The sequence below is a fragment of the Bactrocera dorsalis genome, chromosome 5 (assembly GCF_023373825.1).
Source record: "Bactrocera dorsalis isolate Fly_Bdor chromosome 5, ASM2337382v1, whole genome shotgun sequence".
Lineage (NCBI taxonomy): Eukaryota > Metazoa > Arthropoda > Insecta > Diptera > Tephritidae > Bactrocera > Bactrocera dorsalis.
Genome location: NC_064307.1, coordinates 27,061,999 through 27,079,003, shown reverse-complemented (window position 1 = coordinate 27,079,003; position 17,005 = coordinate 27,061,999). Strand labels below are relative to the sequence as shown.

The 17,005-nt window shown below is 36.4% G+C and overlaps 1 protein-coding gene, 1 long non-coding RNA gene and 2 other non-coding genes across 5 annotated transcripts in view; 2 read left to right on the top strand and 2 right to left on the bottom strand.

Moving 5' to 3' along the window:
- Positions 1-9,971, top strand: part of LOC125778925 (uncharacterized) — a 31,328-nt gene extending 21,357 nt beyond the window's left edge. The window contains exon 2 of the long non-coding RNA XR_007423030.1: positions 9,845-9,971. This is a non-coding gene — a long non-coding RNA (uncharacterized LOC125778925). The remainder of the gene's footprint in view (positions 1-9,844) is intronic.
- On the bottom strand, positions 1,554-1,636 carry Trnal-cag (transfer RNA leucine (anticodon CAG)). Its single transcript has one exon. It is a non-coding gene; the product is annotated as a tRNA-Leu (tRNA).
- On the bottom strand, positions 9,616-9,687 carry Trnae-cuc (transfer RNA glutamic acid (anticodon CUC)). The gene has a single exon. It is a non-coding gene; the product is annotated as a tRNA-Glu (tRNA).
- Positions 9,972-12,676: 2,705 nt separating the features above from the next.
- LOC105223269 (NAD(+) hydrolase sarm1) overlaps positions 12,677-17,005 on the top strand; it is a 119,947-nt gene continuing 115,618 nt past the window's right edge. The window contains exons 1-2 of one of the 2 annotated variants that reach the window (XM_049458628.1): positions 12,677-13,722; positions 14,459-14,586. In XM_049458628.1, coding sequence (XP_049314585.1) covers positions 12,933-13,722; positions 14,459-14,586 — 918 coding nt within the window. In that variant the 5' untranslated portion in view covers positions 12,677-12,932. The remainder of the gene's footprint in view (positions 13,723-14,458; positions 14,587-17,005) is intronic. The other variant, XM_049458629.1, reaches the window with a different exon arrangement.

Below are 17,005 nucleotides of genomic sequence, written 5' to 3'. Positions count from 1 at the left end.
ATTTGTTTAACTATTCTTCTTTTCTTCGCTTTTTCATTAAGGGGTTCGTGGGTTTCCTCGGGTAAAACACAGTCCTTTTTTAACAAATTTTTTCTCATAAAAAAAATTAAATATTTTATTCGACTTTTGTATTGTTACAAATATACACTATTAACAAAGGAATTCTGAAACTTTTGGAAATTCGGCCATTGCGACGCCATTTCCGGTGACTCCTTGGAAAAAGATACGCCCTCGTTGGGAGGATAACTCCTTACAGGATCATCTACAGTGAAAAAATACGTTTTTTAGTTAAAGCCTTAACTTAAAACTTGGATAAAGAAAAAAACTGAAAATAGGATTTTTGGCAGATATTTTTACAAAAACATGAAATTTCGCAACATTTTTTTTTTTCAAATAGTTATAATCGACTTCAAAAACAGCGTTTAAAGACGGCGTACAAGTTCTCAGGGCTGTGTACCGGCACTACTACTCGGATCAACTTCAAACTTTAGGACAGCGTTCTAGAGGTGTTGTAGAATTTAATAAGACAATAAAAATTCGAAATTGAAACCCGTAAACCCGTGTAACCTCTTAAACGAACGTTTTCCTTTCATTCGACAGACTTCAAATATAAATTAGCTCACTCCCATAAAAACACCCTCTATTATTTTTAGAACAAATCACTCGGTTGTCAGCTGCTGCATTTGTTTTACAACGAGCACAATCAGTGATTTGATTTTATTTGAAGTTAATTTGATTTTGATGAATAAAAATTGCATATAAATTTGCAATTACTAAAGGTATTTAAAACAAAATAAAAACAAATGGAAAACAGTTCAAGTGAGCTACTTAAGATTGACGTGCGGTGTATATGTATGTGTGCGATGAGGCCTCTTTTACGTTGGCATCAAACGGCGGCGGTTTGTTTGACCCATTAAACGCTGATGAGATTTAATTTTGCACGCTTTTAGAATTTACATACAAACGCACACACACACATACAAACATACACATGTACATAAAAATTCAATTGAACCACATGCTGGTATGTTTACTTGTTTGCTCGTAAACAAATTCGCTTTCATTGCGCTTGAGCATTTCAAGTTCATTTAATTAAGCCAAATCGTAAAGCTAAGATTTAAATTAGATACGCGATTAAATGCAAGACTGTTTAGCGAATTAAGCGCTCACGCTGCACACACAATGTTGATTATTTGAAAAATAAAATAAGTAAGTATATAATCGCATCGCTCTTAACCTTCCACAAGGTTATATGAAACAAAAAAAGACGTATTTAAATAATTAATTGTACTTTTACAAAACAAAAAATCTATATGTACATACATATGTACATATACATATACACCTATGCATTTCATACAAACTATGAGATAATTAAAGACAACACAATTTACTACTTAACACAAACGATAAAATAAAATTTCAATGAATTCAGTATAAAAATAAAATGTATACAAATTATATCGTAATTATTTCTATATAACTTGGATTATTTCTCAAACAAAAACAACTATTTCAATTGAAAAATGTGAAAAAAAAAATAAAAAGTAATTTGTCAGAAGTGGGATTCGAACCCACGCCTACAGAGTAGACTGCGACCTGAACGCAGCGCCTTAGACCACTCGGCCATCCTGACACTTGTCGCTTCTTTGCAAAATGACGCACAGAAGCATGAATACGCTGCTGTAAAGTAAATTGAAGTCGTTTTTACTACTTTTTACCGAATTTTTAGGCATACGACAAGAGAATGGACTGCCTTCGATTTCTAATTTTGTGACACACAAAGTAAATTAAAAGTTTTTTGGAAAAGCAGCAAGAAAATTAAATTAAGAAAATCTTAAGTTTAACATAAATTTATATATATATATATATATATATATGTATGTATGTATCCTTTCTTTTCACTATACATATACTTATATATTTTTATACCCTGAACAGGGTATATTAACTTTGTCACGATGTTTGTAACACCCAGAAGGAAGCGTCGAAGACCCTATAAAGTATATATATAAATGATCAGTATGTTGAGCTGAGTCGATTTAGTCATGTCCGTCTGTTTGTCCGTCCGTCCGTCCGTCTGTCCGTCTGTCTGTCTGTACATATACGAACTAGTCCCTCAGTTTTTAAGATATCCTTTTGAAATTTTGCAAACGTCATTTTCTCTTTAAGAAGCTGCTCATTTGTCGGAACGGCCGATATCGGACCACTATAACATATAGCTGCCATATAAACTGAACGATCGGAATCAAGTTCTTATATGGAAAACTTTCACATTTGACGAGATATATTCACGAAATTTGGTATAGATTATTTTTTAAGGCAACAATGTAATCTCCGAAGAAATTGTTCAGATCGGATTACTATAGCATATATGTAGCTTTCATACAAACTGAACACATAGTTACTAACAGAAATGCACCTGTGAAGGGTATTTAGCTTCCGTGCAACCGAAGTTAACGTTTTTTCTTGTTTTATGATAAATTCAGGATTTCTTCTTCACATTTGAGAGAAAATAAAATTAAATATAACAAAACAAAACCCATTATTTATGGAACTTAAGTTTATATTGTATTTATTTTCAATGGGGTTGTATTTATTTATATTTTTAAGAACCTTCTTACATCTCAACATAAAACTCTTAACTTTTTTTTGGTATGTATGTAAGAACATCGATCACGCATTGGATAAAGATAGTCTTTACGAGAGCTCATTATCATAATTAAGATCGTACAGGTAAAATTTCCATGGTGCTTGGAACTGGCAATCGCCTAACATGCCTAAGAGCCCCTTTATCAGCTCTACTAAAAATGTGTGTACCCGTCAATTAGTATTTTAGTCGAGAAGGTTTCCTGCAATATAAACTCGCTTGGAACGTGACTGCTTATGTCGTTAACATATTGGATACTAATAGATAATATTTAAAGGGTGATGCATTTCGAGGTTTCCTACTTTTTGAAGATTATCTTTTTCAAATGTTGACCGTGACTATATCTCAGATGATTCATCCGTTGAGTCCAATTTCCGAAGACTCGTTCGAGCATTTCCACTGGTAACTGGCGAATGGCACTCGTGATATTTTGCTTCAAGACCTGAATTGAAGCGGGATTGTCCGCATAGACTTTAGATTTTACATACAAGTGAAATTATCTGCTCACCGAAGTGTTGTCTCAATAAATATATTGGTAGTTTTGTCTTGTTGAAACCAAATGTTACCCAGATCAGGAGCTTCAATTTGTGGCATCATATAGTCGGTTACCATGGCAATAACAGTCGCCATGTACGGCTACGTTCTGCCCGGTATCATTTTTTAAAAAATATGAACCGAAGATTCCACCGGCCCGCATACCACACCAAACCCTTGTTTTTTATGGTTCTTCTTTCTTCAGTTTGCACTCTCAGCTACGGTTGCTATATTTTTCTTACTGTGTGGTGAACGTGGCCTAACCGCTCGAATATTATCCAATAATGAATGATGGGTCCCATGATGGGTAATGGCGTTGCGAATAATACGCTGGGTAGGCCGATTGTGTTGACCATAAGTTAAGCGAAGCGAGCGAATTGCCTTCTTTGCACAACGTGAATTTTCGTATTAAAGTTGAACGATTTCCAATAATGAAATGCCAAACAATACTGAAAAAAGTACCTCTACTTGGATCACCCGTAACTTAGTATCTACCGCTCTAATCTATAATACTAAAATATCAAAATTGAATAAACAGAACGAGAGAACACATTCTTCTCTCACTTCATTATTTTATTTCCTGTCGACTAGTCGATTTCATACGACTTAGAGGCGATAAACATAGAGCTGGCACTAATAAAGAGAGGCACAGAGTAGGTATGCTCGATAATTAACGGTGAAAACATTTTATACTTAGATTTACTCGCAAAATTCATGGAAAGCACGTTTTGATTTCCGCCAAAATATTTGTAGTGGATACATACATACATACATACATATGTATATGTATATTAATACAAAGAAGTATTCCAAATTGAAATTATGGATTAAATGTGACCTACTTAAAAATGAAAAATGTATCGTTAATTCACTCAAACACACATGCTTACACACGAGAAAATATACAAACATACATGCATGCGAAGTAAATATTTAGTGGCAATATTTTATCAAACGTATTGCACATCGTTAGCGTTCATGCCTCTGGCGCTATCGGAACGTAGGCTTTGCCCACTGTCAGTGGCAATTAATCAAGAGACGCGCGGTCACGCACTACAACTGTCATTAGTCACTAGTAAATGTCACACGAGCGGGTGTTGCGTGCGCTTTGGTCGCTAATTCGACGACGTGACAAAATTGGCGCAAAAAATATACATATGTACATATATAAATAAGTGAATAATGAAAAGCAGTGGCGGTCCGCTAAGTAAAACCGAAAGTGTTTAGCTGGCGTCAAAAATTTGCAATAAGTTTTCTTTTCGCTTGAAATTTTGTCTATGTAAAGTAAATGACGACGAATTCGACATAATCGTGCGACGAAAACGTGATTTTTGAGAGAAATCATGAACACCAAGTTACTTATGTATGTATATATGTACATATATGCGAAGGAAAGCAAAAACAAATGACGATAAAATTAGAAAACAAATGCAACCGCAAATAGTTATACTCGACGCATACCACGCCTGCGAAAACTTTGAATCTTCACACAATTTCATGGAATGCCATTTCGAAGATTGTTAAAGATATGACTCTCGCCCCTATGTTAGGCTACATTCCTTGTTTTATAAATTTTTGAACGAACTTATGGGAGGTTAACGGGTCATTTGTGATTAATCCTCTTATGATTCTTCTTGGATATATTCTCTAGAAGCATTTAACATGGTGAGAATATATTCTTACTTAGGGAGCTCAACGTAAATTTTTGTATTAATCCACTTTTATGAAGATTCTTTACTAACAACTAATTCATCAGAATCCAGGAGCTGCCTTGTGACGCTCTTTTGTGCTAAAATGTTTACACTTCAGAAGTTTCAATCTATCAATTCCTAAAATTTCAATAATCATCTCTCGTCGTCGTATCCGAGCATGACGGTGGCAGAAGCTTAATATCAATTCCAGCACAACGAATTTTTGCTTTGGGATCTCTCTCATCTGGCAAACCAATAATAATGTGGTTCCTGGCCACATCAGCAAATGATTTAGCTGATGCCTCACACTTTGTTTTCAGCTTTATAGCTGACAGCTAAGTCTTTTCAGCTGACATATGTCTCTTGGCTGCCACTACTGACGGCTCAAACTTAAAACTTCGGTAGAATCACTTTCGGGCAAACCATCGACTCCCAGAGCTCTTTTGGAAGCTTCTCATAGCTTGACGATTGCAGCTGTACCCTTCTGAGCAGGTAGGCAGCACTACGCTTCTCCACATATCTTGCTTTTGTTGGGTTATCGACCTTAAAAATAGATCATTCTTTGCAGAAGCACTACTAGTAGCTACACTTTTGGCATATTCTTCCCCTCCCTTCTTTGTAGCCATACTTTGATTACCGGGTCTGTTGTTGTTGTTGTAGCAACAGAATTCAGCGGAGTTCACAGTCCTTTACCGGGTAAAAAATCCGGGTCCGTTCCGGTTACGTAGACCCGACTGTCGTGGGAACGGATTGACTACCGAGTTTGGTTCCGGGTGCTGCTGTTGTTATTGCCTTCCTGAATATGGTTAGTGCCAGTCCTTACACATAGACCAAGCTTATTTCCTGTCTTTGTGCTGACCACTTTCGAGCTCGTTGCAAACGTCGCTTTCTCCACGGAAAAACCAGTTTCTTGCCGTTTTTTCAGGATAGCCATATTTCTTTATTATGCTACTGATATTATTTTGTTTGGTTCATATTTTGGACCGACGAGTGTAGGAGAAAAAAAGTTCCGCTTGCGCTTAGCCTCCTCTGCGCAAGTAAGACTACCTAATTACGAAAGGCGTCAGATATACGTACTCTTCTTTCGAATCTGGGCTATTTGAGGACTCCCTGCTGGGTTGACCCCCGGGACGAGTCGCATAATACCTTGAGCAAACCCGTTTTGGTAACGAACTTTTACCAGTCCGTCTTTGCCATCGTTGTGAAACTGTGGTCCTCGCGGAGGGTTCAGCGGGGAATTTTTGCTGAGCTCACACTAAGCTTTAAAACAATATATGTATGCACTTGTTAGAAGCAAAATTCTTGGAAATGATTTTCAAATGGTAAAGCTCCCCATTTTATTTTAAGCTGTCCAGATTATGTTATATCTTGAAAAAAACCGAAGAACATGTTGCTCTTTGGCGAAAATAGTGCTTGAGTATAAACTCTGGGTATGTTCTGAGGTACGATCAAATTTTCAGTAATATTCATTGCTTACTTTGTGTGTAGCAGCCGCTAAGGTTAGATGTGTTTTTGTGAGTTTATCGATTCTCATTTGGTAAAAAACTACACTCTAACGATGCCCCAGCTTCCTTCCATTTGACTTTTAAAGATAATATTAAAGCGCCGTAATTTTACAGATGAAAATCACTGAGAGCTGAAAAGACTATCCCAGAAATCGAGTTTGAGGAGTGCTTTGACGAATGAAAAAAGCGCTGGCATAAGTGCATAATATCGGATAGGTACTATTTAGAAGCCGTCAGAAATTTCAATTATTTGGTTTTGGATGTTTCACTCAAACAGGGAGTGTTGAAAAGCTTATATCTTTCAGAGTCATTTTACAGTTTTAAAACACGAGAATGTTTTGGTTTTAAGTGATTTTTGTCGAACAAAATAAACATTTTTTGGATTTCATTGGGTATAAAACTTGGGATTCCTTTTAACCGAGGAACATTTGCATTTGTACAAAAATAATTATATTTTTTATTTAGTCACCACACCCCGCTGGCTTTTATTTTTATCTTTTTTTTATATTTTGCTTTAACGCTACTTTGGCGAACTGTCAAAATTTATCAAAGCGAAATGTCACGGCTTTGCGAGAACGTGACAAATGTGAGATGTTTAAATTTTTTCGACATCCCAGCTGTGTTGCAGCAAACAAAGGGGGACAGCCAGCGGGGGGTGATAATTAAGCAGATTTGGCTCATTAATCTGTTTCACTCGAAAGCATGTTCTCTTTTGTAGTGTCTTTCTTCGCCTTTGTTTCACACTTTTGAGCTTGTGCATAGAAAAAAATCAATAGAATTTGAAAAGCTTCTTTTTTTCTTTTAAACATTGTGTGTTTATGTTTGTATATACATATGTGTGTATGAGCGAGCAGAAGCTTAGTGCAAAGTAACATTAACAGCCAGATTAATGGGTGTCAATGCGAAAGGTTGCCGCAATAAAGAAATAAAGAGCTCAATAAATTTCTCAAATTACTCTGGCAACCAGCGATTTGATTGGCCGCCAAGTGCAAAGAATTTTTAATGTTAAAAAAATTAAAAAAAACTTAAATAAATAAATAAACAATTAATAAAAGTAATGTGCATGTGTTTTGCCTTGACACGTTTTGAGCGCTTCAGCAGAATTGAAAAACAAAAAAGAAAATATATTATAAAATATAAAATATGCCTGCACATTATTCAGCGGCACTGTAGTAAATCACAAGCATGTTTAATTAAAAAATCGCAATTATGCAAATTTTATGAAAATGAAACAAAAAAAAAAAAACAACAACAACAATAATTGGAAAATTTAAATATTTATAAGCTGTAAGTTGAAATTCTCTTAAGGCTGCCGGTAGCTCACGGATACATACCGCGACTGTTTAAACAAAATTTACGCGCGGTGACAAACAGTGTTGCCGTTGTGAAGTATTTTTTAAGGAAAACAATTAAGATGAAGGAAGCAATTTTTGTTCGAGGAGGAGGCTTTGAGCAAAATAAAAATCATGTCCATATTTCATATTAGTTAAAACAATCATGGCAGGAATCAATTTATTGAAATCGTAATATGGTAATATGTTAAAACCGAAATGGCAACTCTATAGGCAATTGCTTTGAACGCACCTACCCAGAGCCACTAGAACGACGACGTCGCAACGCGACTTCAGAAACTAATTAAAGTTACTTACTCCGCATGATTTAACTAATCTGCGTTCAAAGTTATCTGCCGAGTGAGTGCAACTGCCAGTCCCAACAACCGGAGTCGCCCATACTGCCACATATACACAAGTATATAGACATGCAACAGTTGGTATTGATTGTTTGAAAGCATGACTTGAAATAGCGGCCATAATATTCTCATTTGGCATTGTGATTTATTCCATTAATCATTGACAAATATTTCAGAAAATATATAATCGTACGTATATACGTATGTGCATATGCATACCCGTTTAAGTACAATGAGTAAATACCAAGTACGTCCGTTGCCTTCATGCCTTCATGCCTTCACTATTAGTGACTCAAAAAGGACGCGTGTCGTGGGTCAAGTAGAACAGCCATAATGCTTTTGTTCAAATATAATACGAAATATTTACATATTTCATAGAATAAGTCTAGACGTTAAAATATTCTTTTTTATCAAAAAGCTACGTTCTCGTTAGAGTGTTTGCACTGAGTGGTAAATTGGGGTAAAAATCGAAGATAAGTTGCATCGAAAGTGCAAGTTGTATATGGAAGAAATACGCAAATTGAAGGTGCATCCGAGGAATGTTATTGTTGGAATTAAACTAAATGCATCTTCCTAGATGAATTCAAGCTGAAGAGATTCTATTAGCGTCTGTCCACGACAGCTATTAGACTTTGATTGATTTTGATTCGACATTTCGTAACGAACAGATTTCCTAAGGAACAATTTTTGCAAATCGTGAAAATTCATTACCGTAATACCAAACCAAATTCAGTCGACATAATTGCCCAGTCGTGTCGATAGTTCGAGCAACCATGTATGGGTCTCGCACCATGTTTAGTCTAGTGGTCCATCCGCCATCGTGTGAAAAAATAGGCTTTGAGCCCATCTACTTTATGGATTTGAGGAAGTATATTGGTTTGCAGGCTTATAAGATCCCACTCGTGAAATAATTGAAGCCGAACGACCATCAAGTCCGACGTACGTTCGGTGAGTGGGCCTAACACGAGATAGCCACCGATCTGTATTTTCACAAGAAAATTTTTTTCAGCGATGAGGCTCTCTTTTTGTTGAATGAGTGCCTTAATAAATAAAATTGTTGAATTTAGAGCGATGATAAACCACAAGTCATTATTGAGACGCTGTAAAATCCTCACGAAATCACAGTTTGGTTTACTTCAAGGGCAGAGAGAATTATTGGTTCGTATTTTTCCAAAAAGTAAAGCCGGCCATATTGTTACAGTCCATAAGGAACTCTACTGTCAATGGGGATCTTTGGTTCCAACAAGACAGCGCCACATGCCATTCAGCAAAATAATGTTATGTATTTGGTCGATTTATGGATTTTAAAATTCAATAAAATAGTTCTTGTAATCAAAAGTTAAAGTTTTACACTACAAAAAAATCAAATTTGCACTGTAACTTTGCAGAGACTGTATAAAAATGCTTAAAAAAATAAATCAGAGAAATTATTTCTTTTTCTAATGAAAGTGACATAAGCTTTTAATTATTGATAAATAAAGAAAATAATAAAATTTAGAATGAAGAAAAAAATGTATTATTTAAATAAAATATAAAAAAAAACTTTTCCCATACCGGGAATCGAACCCGGGCCTTCCGGGTGAGAGCCGGATATCCTAACCACTAGACAATATGGGATACTTAAATCCACCACACAATGTGCTATACAAAGCACATTCAGAGAGTATTAAAGTACGTGTTAGATATATATGTATGTATGTATTAGTATATAAAGTGTCAGTAATTTTTGTGTTGCAAATAAATAAATTTTTCTTTTTATTTCTTTTATTTACAGCAAAAAGTCAGAAGGCGGCGGCAACAAAGCGTAGCCAGCGAGCAGACACTTGTTTTACATGCGAGCATAGAGGTGTGTCTGTGTGCGCCCAGAAAACAGCTCTACCTGCACGCCAACTGAAATGCGATTAATGGCGTTATAAAACAAATAAAAAACAAATATTAAATAAATAAATAAGAAAGACCATAAAAAAAGTAAGCTGAAAGCAGTTGTTGGTCGAAAGCAGCGTTCATATGTATGTATGTTTGTATGCGCGCTTACGTGCCATGAAACGAGCACAATTAATGCGCGTCTCCCACGCCTGCGCAGTGAATGAGCGGTAACACGGCCAAATCGGGCGACAGCCATGCGTGGCGCATATTCCGCGAAACAATCAGGCTCATCAGACGCCACCGCTTGCACCGCCAGTGCCTCAGCAATGTCATACTCAACGTTTGGCACCAACAACAACAACAACGTACATACATGTATGTATGTATGTGCAAATGTATCTATGTATGTACATAAATGTATATATAATATGTATTTATGCATTAGGCTTATTTGTGTGCTATCTTTTGCATCGGTGCAGTCAAGCGTTGCGCTTTATGAATAATGAAAATTTCCCTTGGCGTAACCGGCATAAATATTATATACAATATTTACATACATACAAATAATTAAAGTTTAAAAATTGATTTTGTATATGTGCAGCGTTGACCATCCACATACATGCTTACATAGAAACAGTTATGGTCAATCTAATATAGTCACCTATTGAGATGGTCAATAAAAACAAGAAAAAAACGTTACAAAACACGTCCTTATAAGACCTTAATTCCGATTTTTCAGTCTGTATGACAACTATAGGGTAATCCATTTCTAGGTTTCCTAGACAGTTACTTCCAACTTAATGGGGATTATTTATTATCTTTGGAAAGAACATACTTTGACATTTATTTTTTTTGAAGATCTCTCTATCAAATGTTGGCCGCGGCTACGTCTCAGCTGGTCCATCCGTTGAGTCCAATTTTCGACAACTCGTTCGTGCCGATCTTGGTGGCCAATCAACCAGCCCAAAACGTAAAATTATCTGCTCGCCGAAGTGTTATCTCAATAAATCCATTGATTGATGCGATGTGTTGAAAATGACGTCGTCTTGTTGAAACCAAACCAATTTCATGCATAAAATAGTCGGTTATCAAGGCACGCTAACGGTCGCCATTGGCGGTTACGTTCTCACTGGCTTCATTTTTGAAGAAATATGGATCGATGATTCCATCGGCCCACAAACCATACGAAACCATTGTTATTTCTAGATGAAATGGCAGCTCTTGAATTTCTTCGTCCCAAATATGACAGTTTTGATCATTGAGCAAGAAATGAGCCTCAACGCTGAACAAAATTTGGTTCAAAAACGTTCTTGGAACTTTTCAAGAGCCCATAAAGCGAGTTGATGTCGCTTGGGAAGGTCGGGCGGCTTTAGTCCTTGCATAAACAACTTAGCAAAGTTAAGCTCGCAACTATTGTAGGTATTTTGAATGGACAATTTTTCAAGGCTGTGTGGTGGAAGGCGAGGTGGAATATTTCCTGGCTTTTTTTGACCTCGGTAGACACATTTTTCGAGAACCTTGCGAAGTGGGTGGGATTGAAATTAATCAACTTAAGCTAAAAACGCTTTGTTGCTGTATGAGGTGATGCATTATAAGGAGTTTTCCGGTAACACAAAGGACAATTATTGATCCATGTGGGTTCCATTGATTTTGGATCAACCCTGCGACCTAACCTAACCTAGATTTTTTTCAATAAAAAATTAGGTTTAAAATATATTTCGAAACTAATATTTTGTAGAATATCCTTTACTAATTACTACGACTATACAGCTTTTGGGCTAGAATCTACTAAATCCGGTATTTCTTTGCGGAATCGAGTACTATGCACCTTACCTTACTTTACTTTTTCCATTATGTCTTGTAACATAGTATACAATTATAAATAACGCACTATGCCTTTTTGTTTTCTCTTGATTAATCTTTCTTCTTCTTTATTAGCGTAGACACCCCTTACACGGTTGAACTTTAGCATTTATTCATTTCACAGTTTGTTTTTAGCGTGCCTGACTAAGTGCTTTTTAGAACACTGATGCTCACTCACTAATAATTTTTCAAACCACCCAAAAGCTCCCATTCAAGAACTCCAAAATGAATTAAATTTACATTTGAGAGTACAAAAAGTGATTCCATTATTTTGCCCATAACTGTATGTACTGGTATACGTGCCTTTGGACGCGCCGAATTGGCGGCTGGCAAAATTACGCTTTTACAAGGTGGCAAGTGTGCGATTTCGTGCAATTCCTGTGCATTGTTGTTCTTGTCTTTTGGTAGTGACAAAAGTGGGTCACAATTGGCGGTGCACGTCAGCGGCGGTGGCGGACTTAGCTGTGCGCTAAAGACAAAAGCTTGTAAATGAAAAAGGAATTTCGCGCCAATGAAATGTGTAAACAAAGCAATAATTAAAAAAAAATTACCAAAAAAACAAAAAAAAAAATCACGACGTAGTAATTAAAAAGGCATAAATAATATAAAAATAAAAGTGCGAAAACTTTGAGTGCTAATTTATGTCGGCAAACCATATTTGGAGCTAAGAGTCTTGCGCTGCCAATGCAACAACGCCGCACAAATAAATGAAAAAAGAAATAAGTTGTAAATAATTTCGCAATCATCGGCTATTATAATTATTAGCAGCGCGAACGCGACGCGGCGCGCGCTTTAGAGAGCGCACACACAAACTCTGGCGAGAAATAATAATTCATTTATTATTTTTTCTTCCAAACAGCAAAAGTAAAGTATTAGCAAAAAAAAAATTAATTTTATTTTGCAAACAAATTTCTAACAGACAATTACAGTTATATGAAGCACGCGCGTGTGTTTGTGCGCGTAGAAATTGTGAGAAAATAAAAGTGTCAAAAATTCATTCATAAAATCAACGCTGAGCGCGGCGCTCTTTACACACGCAGCAGACGCTCTCAGCAGCGCGTATTTTGAGCGAACAAAAACGCAGACAAACAACGCTCCCACTCAGAAATTCTCCACACGGTTGACGTACGACGATGCAGGCCTCACATCTGGTCACACCGGCTGCGCCAGCAGCGGCGCCAACTCACCAGCACCATCTAAACAACAACAACAACAATAGCTACCATTACAATCCACATTTTCACAACACAAGCCACAGCAACAACAACAATCATCACACCATGAGTTACACACCACACGAGCAAACCAACACATTTAACAGCACTCAACCGACTCACCACCACCATACTTCCGCCACAGCTACGAACACCAACACAACGAATAGCAACACACCAACAGCGGCGCACAAGTATGCGCCTGCACGTAGACTAGCCGCACGACAGACACTGCGCTTGCAAATACCCAAACAACAGGGTGACTCGTATGGTGCGCCTTCAACGTATTACAAACATTCGCCTTCACAGCTGCCACCAGCGCCTATACTGAAGCGCCATCAGACTCCGACACCAACAACGGCCACACACCAACACCACGCATCAGCGAGTGCATTCCCGAAATCCGCTTCGCCACTGGAGTCGCATAAGCTGCCGAATGTTGTGTGCAGCAGCGTCTCACCATCTTCGCAGCTGTCTTCCGGCTCGTCACTGTATTACAATGGCAGCAATGGTGGTCTGTCGATACAGACGGCCACCGCCACTCCGACAGGCGGCGCAAATAAGTTTCTACACTTGCGCAAGCCGAGTATCACCTTGAATTCGGCGGATGTGCGCAATAATAACGGTAATAGTACTGGCAGTGTTGGTAGCTGTGGTAGCGATTTATTCAGTTTCACCAAGGAACTGTCGCCTTCGATGGACATTAGCGGTGAGTTTAAGAATAAAAACAGTTATTTTTGTGATTGGGTTATATATGAGATATAGATGGAAGAGTAGGAGGTCCTAGTTCTTATTTCTAGAAACAAAATGTAAACTTGTGGCCTAGGTGTACTTAGTTAGCATTTCACAACGTGGTCCTTGCTGAAGTCCTTTGAAATCCGACATTTTTCATAATCGAGTACCCGAATGTTCAGTTCGTTTTTGGATAAATTCAGTTCTAAATATTAGCGGCGACAGGAGGATCCCTACAGCTAGCAGACCCTACATAGTATACACATTTATAAATTATCAGCGTGGTGAGCTCAGTCGATGTAGCCCTGTCCGTCTGTCTGTCTGTATATACGGGAACTAGTCCCTCAATTTTTGAAATATCGGTCTAAAATTTCGGACACGTTTTTTTCTCATCGGTAAGCTGCTCATTTGTCGGAACCACTGGTATCGGGCTATCGATTCGAATCAAGTGCTTATATGGAATACTTTTTTCATTTAAAGTATCTTCAAGAAATTTATCATGGATTATTATCCAAAGTATCGAAGATTATACTTCGAAAAATTTACATATTTTGGTATGCATACAGCTGCCATACAAACCGATCCAACTCAAACCCTTGCATAGGGAACTCTTTTATTTTCGAATCATCATGACATGTTCCGTTGTCGGTGCAGCCAGAGTTAACTTTTTTGTTGTTTTATTTTGAATTTTGAAAAAATATTATTCTTCGCAGATCATTCACCGATTTTCGCGGAGATCGCCTCATCAATATCACCTTCCACAAGCTCGGGCTGTTCTCCAACACATCATATTAATCGGCTCTTCAGTTTAAGCCCATCCACAATACGGAGTTATGGCAATGTAAGTAATTATTTGTTAATAATCTGTTAAATTTTTATTTTTTAATTTAATTAATTATTTTTATTTAATTTTGAATTAAAGTATTATTTTTTTAATATCAGTCTGAGGAAATTCATAAAATTAATATTCAATTAAACACAAAAGAAATCTTTGTTAGGAGATTCTTAAAAAATTTGGTAAAAAATACATTTGGAACACTCATAAAAAACTAAAGATTTAGAAAATAAGGGTAAACGATTTTATGTCTTTGGGCTAAGGTATCATATTCACATAATATTTTATCCCTATGCTCCAAGCGGAGTTAAGGGAAATATTCTAAATATATATTCACATAAAATAAAAAAAAAATTTCTACCTAATCTCTTGTCTATATAAAGAGCTCGTCATATAAAACGAACAAAAGAGTTCAATAGTCCTGCGGCAAAATCGATGTGAACTAAATAAGATGTACCTAAAAAAGATCCTAAGAATTCATTATTTAGAACCATATTCATATAAAGTTTTGTTCGGTTTTGATACTTCAATCTCGATAAAAATAAAAAATATACCCGCAAGAGTTACCCAATTCTTCATTCCACTTAAAGTTTTTGCATTACTTTGATCTTCTAAAATATACCTTTTAATATAATCCGGTCCATTTTTATTTATAATATCACTGAATTGAGTTTGAAATTCTGAAATTCATTAACACAAAAGAAACTAATTTACAATTATAAACTGGCTGGCTGTCACACATAGACCGACCGGTCCCTAATAATACCGGATGGACTGTCAGTTTAATTTGAGCTGAAGTATTCGTTATACAGAATGTCAATGCTTTTTGCGAAGTTTAAGCAAGACATGTAAGGACCCTCAACTCAATGTAAGAAAATTGATACTTCCTCTAATCCCTTGAACTGTGAAGCTCCTAAATATGTTCTATGACGAGTTCTAGATCAGCACTGACTAAAGCATGGAAGCTGTGCTAAGGTCTCTATCATACCTACTTCCCTGCAATTTTTTATGCATCGTCGTTACTAACACCCATCCAACTTGGATGTGAGTTGTGAATATTTCTGCAGTTCTTTCGAGACCGTGTGAGTAAAAAGTAGGCGTGTTTTTCTTGGTGAGTCTGCATGTTCTATCTCACTCAAATCCGTCCGTCAATCCTTTCGGAAATTATGTATAACTTTTAGCAATTTAAATTTTTCCTGTAATGATTTGGTAGTTGGTTGATGATTTTGGCAGCTTTTTCGTGTCAGGGAATATATATATATCTATCTATTGCCTCGTTGCTTCTAAGAACATTCTCTGATGTTCAACGGTATGAGATTGTTGCCTTAATTGCTGCTTAGCTATTGACGTACATATAGATATTATTTTTGTTGGTTCCTGCATTGTTAGCTATCTGAGCCGCTTTTCTGAACCCAAAAACTTCAACCTGGCAGATACTGCTGTATTCTGGTACCAGAAGTGTCGCCTGAGATCCTGCTCTGAGTATCAGATTCCGGCGCCCACTTTTTAAGCCTCTTTAGATCCGTCTATGTAAATATTGTAACTGCCTTTGGCGAATCCCACGCCCTTGGGCCATCCTCCCTCTTTTTGGGTGACTTCATAACTTTTCTCCAAAATAAAGCGTGAAGGTATGTGGAAAAACCTTGACTACATGTCAGATATGAACTTCATCTAAAAAGTATTTCTAAGTACTCCTCCGAACTAGTTTCAACTTTGAACTTTAAGCTTCCCTAAATCCCAAACAAACAGCTTTATTTGAACAATTTTTTTCTATAAAAAAGAAATATTTTTTTTAGAATTTTTATACACTATTAACAAAGAAATTTCGAAATTCCATTGCGACGCTATTTCCGGTGACTTACAGGACCATCTAATGTGAAAAATACGTGTTTTAGTTAAAAACTTAAAAACTTGGACGAAGGAAAAAAAAAAACAAAAATTGGCTGACATTACAAAAAAAATGAAAATTTCAGTGAAAATTTCATGAGACTTCTTTTCAAATAGTTCTAACCGAAAAATCCTTCGTCTAAGTCTTTAAGAATTGTAACACTTTAACAATTAGGAAAGGTTATTCTGTTGGACTAGAGAGATCTTGTAATTGCACAGTTACGATACGTTCCCACTCCAACGACTGTGTACATTGAATAGTTAGAATATTTTATGATCACCCAATTCTCTTAGCGGGATCTTTTTGATGGTACTTTTCGATTATTTTGCGATTTAGTCGATTATCGATTCCTATTTCCTATTTAAATTTGTGTTTAAGTTAGCAACAGCGCAATTTATTAAATATTTAAATTTTTTATATCACTACCTAATCATGCCATTATGAAATATTAAATTAAATACAACAACTACTATAACAACAACCAAAAACAACCGCTGCAACGACTCATTAAAGGTCATGACTTCGCATACATTATAA